Source organism: Aotus nancymaae, unplaced genomic scaffold, assembly GCF_030222135.1.
Source record: "Aotus nancymaae isolate 86718 unplaced genomic scaffold, 86718_ANA_hifiasm-v0.15.2.pri h1tg000260l, whole genome shotgun sequence".
Classification (NCBI taxonomy): domain Eukaryota; kingdom Metazoa; phylum Chordata; class Mammalia; order Primates; family Aotidae; genus Aotus; species Aotus nancymaae.
The window spans coordinates 712,285-723,309 of NW_026988675.1; the positions used below are offsets into that span (position 1 = coordinate 712,285).

General features: G+C 51.6%; 1 protein-coding gene across 3 annotated transcripts in view; it reads left to right on the forward strand.

The window, feature by feature from the left end:
• Positions 1 to 10,359, forward strand: part of LOC135273080 (NPC1-like intracellular cholesterol transporter 1) — a 32,896-nt gene extending 22,537 nt beyond the window's left edge. The window contains exons 11-20 of one of the 3 annotated variants that reach the window (XM_064372001.1): positions 425 to 615; positions 820 to 944; positions 1,531 to 1,657; positions 1,829 to 1,884; positions 2,676 to 2,753; positions 5,302 to 5,452; positions 5,724 to 5,955; positions 6,752 to 6,865; positions 6,963 to 7,125; positions 10,160 to 10,359. In XM_064372001.1, the coding sequence (XP_064228071.1) occupies positions 425 to 615; positions 820 to 944; positions 1,531 to 1,657; positions 1,829 to 1,884; positions 2,676 to 2,753; positions 5,302 to 5,452; positions 5,724 to 5,955; positions 6,752 to 6,865; positions 6,963 to 7,125; positions 10,160 to 10,359 (1,437 nt within the window). The remainder of the gene's footprint in view (positions 1 to 424; positions 616 to 819; positions 945 to 1,530; positions 1,658 to 1,828; positions 1,885 to 2,675; positions 2,754 to 5,301; positions 5,453 to 5,723; positions 5,956 to 6,751; positions 6,866 to 6,962; positions 7,126 to 10,159) is intronic. The other 2 variants (XM_064372002.1, XM_064372005.1) reach the window with 2 other exon arrangements.
• Positions 10,360 to 11,025: the final 666 nt, after the last annotated feature.

Genomic DNA, 11,025 nt, shown 5'->3' on the forward strand with positions numbered 1-11,025 from the left:
TATGTTCATCTGTGGGTACACCTACAACTATGATCTGGAGGAATTGCACAGTGCACATACATCTTGAGGTTACCCCTGAGTGTGTCTGTGCATGTCCTTCTTTATATGTACCTTGTGTGTGAGACCTCTGAGCACACACCTCCCTGTGTATATTTTGTGTGCGTATGTGCATGTACCTCTGTGTACCTTTAAGCATGTTCCTGCTTGTATACCTCTGAGTGTCCCACTGAGCACATGCCTTTGAGTGTGTAACTGCATGTGTATCTCTGAACATGTTCCTCTGTGTGTTCCTCTGCTCATGGACCTCTAAGCATGTGCCTTTTCCCATGTACCTCTGTGTGTGCCTTTGAGAGTGTGAGCTGGAGTGAGCCCTTTAGGGGTGTGCACGGCGAACCGAAGCTCACTGACTCTCCCCCACTTCCAGGACTCCTACCTGCTTGACTATTTCCTCTTTCTGAACCGCTACTTTGAGGTGGGGGCCCCGGTGTACTTTGTTACCACCTCGGGCTACAACTTCTCCAGCGAGGCTGGCATGAATGCCATCTGCTCCAGTGCCGGCTGCAACAACTTCTCCCTCACCCAGAAGATCCAGTATGCCACCGAGTTCCCTGAGCAGTGAGTGCCTGGCCCCCCCAACCTCAGCCTGCTCCCTGCTCGAGTCCCCCAGTCCTCTCCACTCCCCTTTTCCTGCCTATTCTACTCCTGTCCTGCTGCCCTGCTGCCATATGCCTGGGGACAGCTGAGTGGGTGTTGGCCACGGGAAGGACCCACCACCCTGCCCAGCTGGCCTTGTCACCCTTCCTCTCACCTGTCCCTCAGATCTTACCTGGCCATCCCCGCCTCCTCCTGGGTGGATGACTTCATTGAGTGGCTGACCCCGTCCTCCTGCTGCCGCCTTTATATAGCTGGCCCCAATATGGACAAGTTCTGCCCCTCGACCGTCAGTGAGTATGGGGCCAGAGGGGCTCACTGCCTATCACAGCTCGGGCAAACAGGCAACAGAAAGGAGAAGGCTGGCGAGGCTCCCTCAACCCCTTCCACCCGTCCTGCGGGGTCCGTCGGGGGCATGGGTGCAGGTGTGGCCTCAGGGATAGGCGCTCTACGAGGAGCACCTGTGTGTGGGTGTCTGTGCTGGTCCGCGGGCATCGTGCACATATGCTGCTGTGTGCCGTGCCCCCTCTTTCAGAGCACGTGGTGCTCCAGGGTGGCAAGGCAGTGGAGAGTCAGGAGTGGAGAGCTGAGGTTGGCACATGGTCCTGCCACCCTAAGCAGTGGCATTTGTAGGTGGAAAGGTCGTTGTGGGGCCTGTTTTTCTGCCCAAACTTCCTTCCCCTCTTTGCCTGTAGGTGCCCACAGTTGCTATAGCCAAGAGGAGAACTTCTCCCACAAATGACAAATGCAAATCCCCCTAGAGGTGACTCGTCGAGGCTGGCATGCCCAGGACCTTTGATGGGACTAGGGGAAGGAGGGGCACAGAGTAGGGGCTGCTGGCCCTGGGTGCCACTGCCCAGACCACTGCTTTCTCTGCAGACTCCCTGAACTGCTTAAAGAACTGCATGAGCATCACGATGGGCTCTGTGAGGCCCTCGGTGGAGCAGTTCCATAAGTATCTTCCCTGGTTCCTGAACGACCGGCCCAACATCAAATGTCCCAAAGGGTAAGCTTGGGAGGGCCTTCTGCTGGGGCGGATAGACGTGTGGGACCCAAGATGGGGGTGAATATAGAGAGGCAAGAGGAGGCTATCAGGGGCCTCTCGAGGGTTGCTGTGGGCTGGGCAGATGAAAGGAGCTTTGTCCCTGGCTAAGCTTTTGCCCTGACCTTCTTGCAGTGGCCTGGGAGCATACAGCACCTCTGTGAACTTAACTTCAGATGACCAGGTTTTAGGTAAGCATGGCCTTGCCTGGAGGGGAGGACATAAATCGGTGGCTCTGGAGGGCCCCTGAGGACCCCAGGGAACAGCCCCTCACATATTCCCTCCCTCCTTTGTCAGAGGCTTCTAACTGCCCTGGCCCTGTCAGCAGGGGTCTTGTTTCCCAACTCCACATCCTCAGACTTCACTTCTTCTCTCACTCCCAAGTCCATGGTCAGCGTTAAATATGTGGAATTCAATCAGCAGTTGATACCATACTTGGGAGTCCTCTACACCCTGGTTAAGCCTTCTTACCAGCACAAATTACACCCTAAGGGCAGCTGGCTAAATGAATTAGGGTGCTTGGCACAGCACAGTCCTAGTAGCTATCAAAAGTAACAACAGGCAGCCGGGCATGGTGGCTCACGCCTGTAATCCCAGCACTTTGGGAGGAGGAGGTGGGCAGATCACCTGAGGTTGGGAGTTTGGGACCAGCATGACCAACATGGAGAAACCTCATCTCTACTAAAAATACAAAAAAAAAAAAAAAAAAATTAGCTGGGTGTGGTGGCACATGCCTGTAATCCCAGCTACTCAGGAGGCTGAGGCAGGAGAATTGCTTGAACCTGGGAGGCAGAGGTTGCAGTCAGCCGAGAGTGCACCATTGTACTCCAGCCTGGGAAACTACATCTCAAAAAAAAAAAAAACCCAAAAACAAGTAACAACAGGCTGGGCGCAGTGGCTCATGCCTGTAATCCTCGCACTCCAGGAGTTTGAGACCAGCCCAGGCTGGTCTTTTTTTTCTTTTCTTTTTTTTTTTTTTGAGATGGAGTCACTCTGTCAGCCAGGCTGGAGTACACTGGTGCAATCTCAGCTCACTGCAACCTCCGCCTCCTGGGTTCAAGTGATTCTCCTGCCTCAGCCTCCTGAGTAGCTGGGACTACAGGAGCATGCCACCAGGTGTGGCTAATTTTTGTACTTTCAGTAGAGACGGAGTTTCACCATGTTGGCCAGGCTGGTCTCGAACTCCTGACCTCAGGTGATCCACCCACTTGGCCTTCCAAAGTGCTGGGATTACAGGCGTGAGCCACCACGCCTGACCTCCTCTACAAAGTAAAATTTTTTAAATTGGCCAGGTGTGTGTGGTTCTGTGTGTCTGTAGTCCCAGCTCTTCAGGAGGCTGGGTGGGAGGAATGCCTGAGTTTGGGAGGTTGGGGCTGCAGTGAGCCGTGATCACAACACTGCACTCCAGCCTGGGCAGCAAAGTGAGACCCTCTCTCAAAAATAAGAAAAAAAGAAAAAAGTAACAAGGGACCTGCAGTTGGACTGACAGGAAAAGGACCCACAACATGCTGGCATGCTCATACAGCAGATGGCAGAACGAGACGGCCACCTGTGTAAAGGAGCTGGCCACAGCTCTGTGCAGATGTGCTCAGTGTAGGGGCCCTAAGGGAGCTTGTGCTGGAGATGGACGCAGGGGTCGGCAGTGGGTAGGGGAGCTTTTGAAGGATTCTTTCACTTTGTACTGAAATAATGCGTAGTTTGAACTGCTAGGTGAAAGCTGCCTGAAGTTCCCTCACCCCACCCTTCCAGCTAGGAAGTTTTTATCTTCCCAGAAGGGCAACTCACCCTGCCCGGCCCTGGTCCCTGAGCACCACAGGCTCTGTGAGGCCAGTGTGGTGGGGCTGGTGTGGACAGATGGGAGTGGGTATGTCAGTCAGGGAAAGAGGAGCAGGCCCTGGAAGGAGCAGAGAGGAGAGCCAAGCCCCCATATCCCAGGGCAAGTCTGCATCATCTCCAACCTTAGTCTCCTTGTGTGTGCCCTAGGTTAGTCTAGAGCAGCATTTCCCAGAAGTGAGGTTTCCCCAGCCAGCGGCATCAGCATAACCTGGAAATTGTTCGAAATGCAAGTTCCAGCCTGGTGCTGCTGCTCATGCCTATAATCCTAGCACGTTAGGAGGCCAAGACAGGAGGATCACTTGAACCCAGGAGTCTAGTCTGAGACCAGTCCGGGCAAAAAAGCTAGACCTTGTCTCTCTCTAAAAAAAAAAAAAAAAAAAAAAAAAAAGAAAGAAAGAAACAAAAGAAAAAAAAGAAATGTAAATTCTCAGGCCTCACCCAAGACTTTAGACCCAGAATCGCTGGGCCAGGGTGGCCATTTATGTGTGAACCACCCTCCAGGTGGTCAGAGGCCTGGTGGGAAGTTCTCCAGGCACCTCCCCGGCTCTGAGATTCTATGTATGCAAGAACATTTCTCTTCTTTTTTCTCCACACCTACGTAGCACTATTGTTTCTTTTTCAGATACACATGCTCACTGTACACAATTAAGAAATAATAGGTTTTTTTTTGGGCCACACACGGTGGCTCACACCTGTAATCCCAGCACTTTGGGAGGCCAAGGCGGGTGAATCACTTGAGGTCAGGAGTTCAAGACCAGCCTGGCCAACATGGTGAAACCTGTCTCTACTAAAAATACAAAAATTAACTGGGCATGGTGGCGCATGCCTGTAATCCCAGCTACTTGGGAGGCTGAGGCAGGAGAATCACTTGAACCCGGGAGGCAGAAGTTGCAGTGAGCCTAGATGGTACAACTGCACTCCAGCTGCGGCAACAGAATGAGACTCTGTCTCAAAAACAAAAACAAAAACAAAAACCCCTTTAGTGTATAAGGGTCTTAATAACCTTCATTTTTTTTTTTTTTTTGAGATGGGGTCTTGCTCTGTTGCCCAGGCTGGAGTGCAATACCAAGATCTCGGCTCACTGCAACCTCCAACTCCTAGGTTCAAGTGATTCTCTCGCCTCAGCCTCTCAAGTAGCTGGGACTACAGGGGCGCACCACCACGCCCAGCTAATTTTTGCATTTTTAGTAGAGACAGGATTTCACCATGTTGGGCAGGCTGATCTTGAACTGCTGACCTCAGGTGATCTGCCCACATTAGCCTCCCAGAGTGCTGGGATTACAGGCATGAGCCATTGTACTCGGCCAATAACCTTAATTTCTTAAAAGTTATTAAGAAATAACCTTTCTCTGGCAGGAGCCCTAAGCCACAGCTCTAATAATTCAACTGTTCTCATTTTTCTGCCTTCCTTTTTAGTCCTTTCCTATAGGAATATGCAAATTTTAAGTTACTTTAAAAAATCCAATGCGTATCTTGAAACCATACAGAGAAGAATCTGGTTCACTAGGGAGGTCTCTGTAGGCTTCATCCATCAAAGGTCAGGCCTGGGTCTCCTACAGCAGTGGGGCCAGCTGTGGAGTTTGCAGGGTTGGTGCAAAACAAAAATGTGAGCCTCTTGGACAAAATTTACTAAGAATTTCAAATGATGGTGGCAGAGCCTTGTACCCAGCTTGATCACGCGCCTTTGCCACTGCGTCTGGGGTGTTCTGAGGGTGTCCTGGAAAGGGCTCTGACCTTTGCCCTTCCATCTTCCATGTGCCGTGGCTGCCCAGCCTCCAGGTTCATGGCCTATCACAAGCCCCTGAAAAACTCACAGGATTACACAGAAGCTCTGCGGGCAGCTCGGGAGCTGGCAACCAACATCACTGCTGACCTGCGGAAGGTGCCTGGGACAGACCCGGCTTTTGAGGTCTTCCCCTACACGTGAGGACCTGAGGGGCTGGGCTGAAGGAAGGTGGGGGATGGCTGCTGGAGACCGGAGGTTAGGGTGGAGGACTTGCAAGGAATTACATGGGATGAGGACCAGTTTTCGGTCAGGAGGCTCTAGCTGCGGCCTTAGGCCCATTTCTCTTGCTGGTTTGTACCCCAATATATGCCTGCCTGACCCTCAGCATTCTCCTTCTGAAGTGGGGTGTCCCGCCCACCTTGAGGGCCCAGAAGCCTGAGCTTGTGACCATGCTCTGTGCTCTGGCAGGATCACCAACGTGTTTTATGAGCAGTACCCGACCATCCTCCCTGAGGGGCTCTTCATGCTCAGCCTCTGCCTTGTGCCCACCTTTGCCGTCTGCTGCCTCCTGCTGGGCCTGGACCTGCGCTCCGGCCTCCTCAACCTGCTCTCCATCGTCATGATCCTCGTGGACACTGTCGGCTTCATGGCCCTGTGGGGCATCAGCTACAACGCTGTGCCCCTCATCAACCTAGTCTCGGTAACCCAGTACACACAGGCACCAGGGGGCCCCTGGAGGGGTGGTTGGGGATCCAGCATCATAGAATACTCCCAGTTCTTTTTTTTTTTTTTTAACGGAGTCTCACTCTATGGCCAGGCTGGAGTGCAGTGGTGTGATCTCAGCTCACTGCAACCTCTGTCTCCTGGGTTCAAGCGATTCTCCTGCCTAAGCCTTCTGAGTAGCTGGGATTACAGGCACGCACCACCATGCCCAGCTAACTTTTTGTATTTTTAATAGAGATGGGGATTCACCATGTTGGCCAGGTTGGTCTCGATCTGATGACCTCCTGATCCACCCATTGGCCTCCCAAAGCGCTAGGATTACAGGCATGAGTCACCGTGCCTGGCCCCTTTTTTTTTTTTTTTTTAGAGACAAGGTCTTGCTCTGTTGCCCAGGCTGGAGTGCAGTGGCATGATCACAGCTCACTGTAGCTTCGAAATCCTGGGCTCAAGTGATCCTCCCAACTTAGTCTCCCAAGTAGCTGGGATTACAGGCACATGCCACTGCATCTAGCTAATATTTTTATTTTTGTTGTAGAGACAGGGATCTCACTTTTGTTGCCCAAGCTAGCCTCAAACTCCTGGACTCAAGTGATCCTCTCACTTCGGCCTCCCAAAGTGTTGGGATTATAGGCATGAGCCACTGCACCCGGCCAAATACTCTCAGTTCTGTCTAGAGTCTAGATGCCTGCCCGCTGGTCCTGGTGGAGGCCTCATCTCCCTAGTTCCTCCCCAACCTCTGCCTTTCTTGGCTGATGCCCCCTCTCTGCCCATAGGCGGTGGGCATGTCTGTGGAGTTTGTGTCCCACATTACTCGCTCCTTTGCCGTCAGCACCAAGCCCACCCGGTTGGAAAGGGCCAAAGAGGCCACCATCTATATGGGCAGTGCGGTGAGTAGGGAGGATTGGGCCACCCTGTGCCTACTTGACACCCTATGCCCTGCCTGATGCCCTGTGCCCTGCCTGACACCTGTCTCTGACCCTCCAGGTGTTTGCAGGTGTGGCCATGACCAACCTGCCTGGCATCCTTGTCCTGGGCCTCGCCAAGGCCCAGCTCATTCAGATCTTCTTCTTCCGCCTCAACCTCCTGATCACCCTGCTGGGCCTGCTGCATGGCTTAGTCTTCCTGCCAGTCATCCTCAGCTACCTGGGTGAGTGCCCACGACTGTTCCTACCAGGCTGTCATTATGATGACGACAACAGCAACAGTGCATGCCCACCATGAAAGCTCAGGAAGTGCACAGAAGCCATGGGCAGATGCCAGAAGCCAGGACTGTGAGCATGTGGCACTTCTAGTCTTGGAAGCTACCGTTGTTCATTGAATGTGCTGTGAACATCTTTTTTTGTCAGCAGATGTATGTCTCAAACAATGTTTCCGTGGCCCTGTACACTGTGGATCTCCACTGCACTCCTGTTGGACTTTTAAGCACGTCCTTCAGAAAGAAATATATTTTACACTGAGAGGTGACACGCATGAGCACACCTAGACATGCCTGCCTAAAACAAATGCTTCACTAAATAATATCAATACTTGCCCTTATACATGTGAAACATTCTGATATTGCTGGTTCCATTCTAGTATTATTATTATTAATTTTTTTTGGAGACAGGGTCTTGCTGTGACACCTAGGCTGGAGTGCAGTAGCATGATCACAGCTCACTGCAGCCTTGACTTCCCAAGCTCAAATGATCCTCCTGCCTCAGCTTCCTGAGTAGCTGGGACTATAGCACCATGCCCAGCTAATTTTTTATTTTTTGTAGAGATGGGGTCTCCCTATGTTGCCCAGGCTGGTCCAAACTCCTGAGCTCAAGTGATCTGCTTTGGCCTTCCATAGTGCTAGGATTACAGGTGTGAGCCACTGCACTTGGCTTTTATTTTATTATAAGTTTATTATTTTAATTTTTTGAGACACAGTCTCACTCTGTCACCGAGGCTGGAGTGCAGTGGTGTGATCTTGGCTCCCTGCAACCTCCACCTCCCAGGTTCAAGTGATTCTCCTGTTTCAGCCTCCCGAGTACCTGGGATTACAGACGCCCACCACCACATGGGGCTAATTTTTTTTTTTTTTTTTGTATTTTTAGTAGAGACAGAGTTTCACCATGTCGGCCAGACTGGTCTCGAACTCCTGACCAGGTGATTCTCACCGCCAAGGGCTCCCAAAGTGCTGGGATTATAGGCATGAGCCACTGTGCCTGACCCTATCATTATTATTATCTTTTGAGACAGAGTCTCACTCTGTTGCCCAGGTTGGAGTGCAGTGGTGTGATCTCAGCTCACTGCAGCCTTTGCCTCCCAGGTTCAAGCGATTCTCCTGTCTCAGCCTCCAGAGTAGCTGGGGCTATAGGTGCATGCCACCATGCCCAGTTTATCTTGGTATTTTTATTAGAGATAGGGTTTCATCATGTTGGTCAGGCTAGTCTCGTACTCCTGACCTCAAGTAATCTGCCCACTTGGCCTCCCAAAGTGCAGGGATTACAGGTGTGGGCCACTGCACTGGCCTCATTAATTTTTTTGAATGCTGGCCAGGAGCAGTGGCTCATGCCTATAATCCTAGCATTTTGGGAGGCTGAGGGGTATGGATCACCTGAGGTCAGGAGTTCAAGACAAGCCTGGCCAACATGGTGAAAACTTGTCTCTACCTAAAATACAAAAATTAGCTGGGTATGATGGCAGGTACCTGTAGTCCCAGCTACTTGGGAGGCTGAGGCAGGAGAATCACCTGAACCTGGGAGACGGAGGTTGCAGTGAGCCAAGATCATGCCACTGTGCTCCATCCTGGGCAACAGGGTGAGATTCTGTCTCAAAAAACAATTTTTTTAAGCTGATGTTAATTTACTAATTGATTTCATGACTCATTAATGGGTGGCAACTCTCAGTTTGAAAACACCATCCTATCATATGCTTTCAGCTTGATTTACTGAACCAGCTCCCAACTGTTAGACATTAGATCATTTCTGACTTTCTACTACCACTGCTGTGCTGCAGTGAGTGACCCTGTGGGTGAATATTTGACCTCATCCTCCAATATTTCCTTAGAGAAGAGCTGTGAACATCAATTTTAATGCCAATTGTGAGTACCCTCCAGAAAGTTTTACCATTTAAACTTGCACCTGTAGCTTGTGCGTGTGGCCATTTCCCTGTGTCCTCATTGTTGAGCTTGGTCATTAAAAACGGTCCCTCACAGAGATTTAATTTGAGCCTCCCAAGATGAGGGTGTTTCTGGCTCTCAGGGTGGGCAAACTGGGAGGAGTTCAATTTTACCCCCCACCAGATGGTAATAATAGTATAATATTACTAGGGCCGGGTACGGTGGCTCGCGCCTGTAATCCCAGCACTTTGGGGGGCCAAGGCAGGTGGATCACCTGAGGTCAGGGGTTCAACACCAACCTGACCAACATGGAGAAACCTCATCTCTATTTAAAATACAGAATAAGCTGGGCGTGGTAGTACATGCCTGTAATCTCAACTGCTCAGGAGGCTGAGGCAGGAGAATCACTTGAACCTGGAAGGCGGAGGTTGTGGTAAGCTTGAACCTGGTAAGCGGAGGTTGAGATCGTGCCATTGCACTCTAGCCTGGGCAACAAGATCAAAACCCCATCTCGAAAACAAAAATTAGTAGAGGACATTTATAGAAGGGTATGTTTGTGCATCGACATATGTGTCTGTAATTCTCTTATTACCCCCGACGTAGGTATTATTATCCTTCCCATTTTACAAATGAGGGAACTGAGACACCTGCCCCAGATCACAGACTTGGTCAGAGGTAGCAGGGATTGGAGCTCATACAGCTTCATGGTTCCTAACCATGACACCACAGTCTCCTGTGGGAACTCCCTGACCCTCTTGGAAGAAATAGAGTGTGTGTGCTGGGGCTGGTTGGTGAGACATAAGAGAGGGGCAAGGAGGAGCAGTCGTGGGACGTGCCTGGACCAGGGGTGTCCAGGGCCTTGGAGCTGCAGGTGGTGGCTGTTCCTTGGAGGTTTCCAAATTGCTGGGGGATGGGACAGACTGGGACATCCCTGAAGCTTGGGCTGTGTATGCAGTGACCCCGGAAGGCACATGGCACAGAGCCCCCCTGGGACCCTTCCTGCCTTGGGTTTGTTGTACAGAACCAGGAATAGCTTCTCACCTGTGTCCCCTGCCCACCTCTCTAACTGTGGTCCTCTGTCTCTGTCTCTCTGCAGGGCCTGATGTCAACCCGGCTCTGGCGCTGGAGCAGAAGCGGGCTGAGGAGAAAGCAGCAGTCATAGCGGCCTCCTGCCAAGGTCACCCCTCCCAAGTCTCTGCAGCTGACAACATCTATGTCAACCATAGCTTTGAAGATTCTATCAAGGGTGCTGGAGCTTTCAGCAACGACTTGCCCAACAATGGGCGGCAGTTCTGATACAGCCAGAGCCCCTGTCCAGGCTCTGTGGTCCTGAACTGAGGGGTGATGAGGGTCTTCCTTGTGACTGCCCCTTGACGTGTCCCCTCCTCAAAGCCTGGGGGAGGCCTTTCCCGTGAGACTGCCTGTCACTGGAAGATGGCCTGTCCTTGAGGTATCCAGGCAGCACCAGTGATGGCTCCTCTGCTCCCATAATGGGTCCCCAGTTTCCAAGTCACCTAGGTCTTGGGCAGCACCTCCTCATTCTGGGCCTGGGTCTGGGAGTTGGCAGGAACAGACACACTCCAAGTTTGTCCCATACTCACCCTCTTTCCTAGGGGCCCACCTCTCCTCCAACTTTTCACTCCTCAGTTCCTCTGTCAAAAGTCTCAATTCTGTGTCAGTAAGTCTTTAATACATAGCAGTGTCCCTGAGAACACAGAGAGTGACCGCTACCCTGGGTTGTGATACCACAGGAGGCCAAGGAGAAGTAAAGGCTCAGGCCAAGAGCTAAGGCCATGGGAGGCTGGCTGAAAGCCACCTGCTCCAGGGCACACCTACAGGTCTGCCATCCATAGCCCTTTCTATCAAGAGAAGGGCCCAGGAAGGATGTTTCATAAGCACCTTGGTCATGGATTAGCCCCTCCTAGAAAATGATGTTGGGTTTGGTCTCAAGTTCCAACTCTT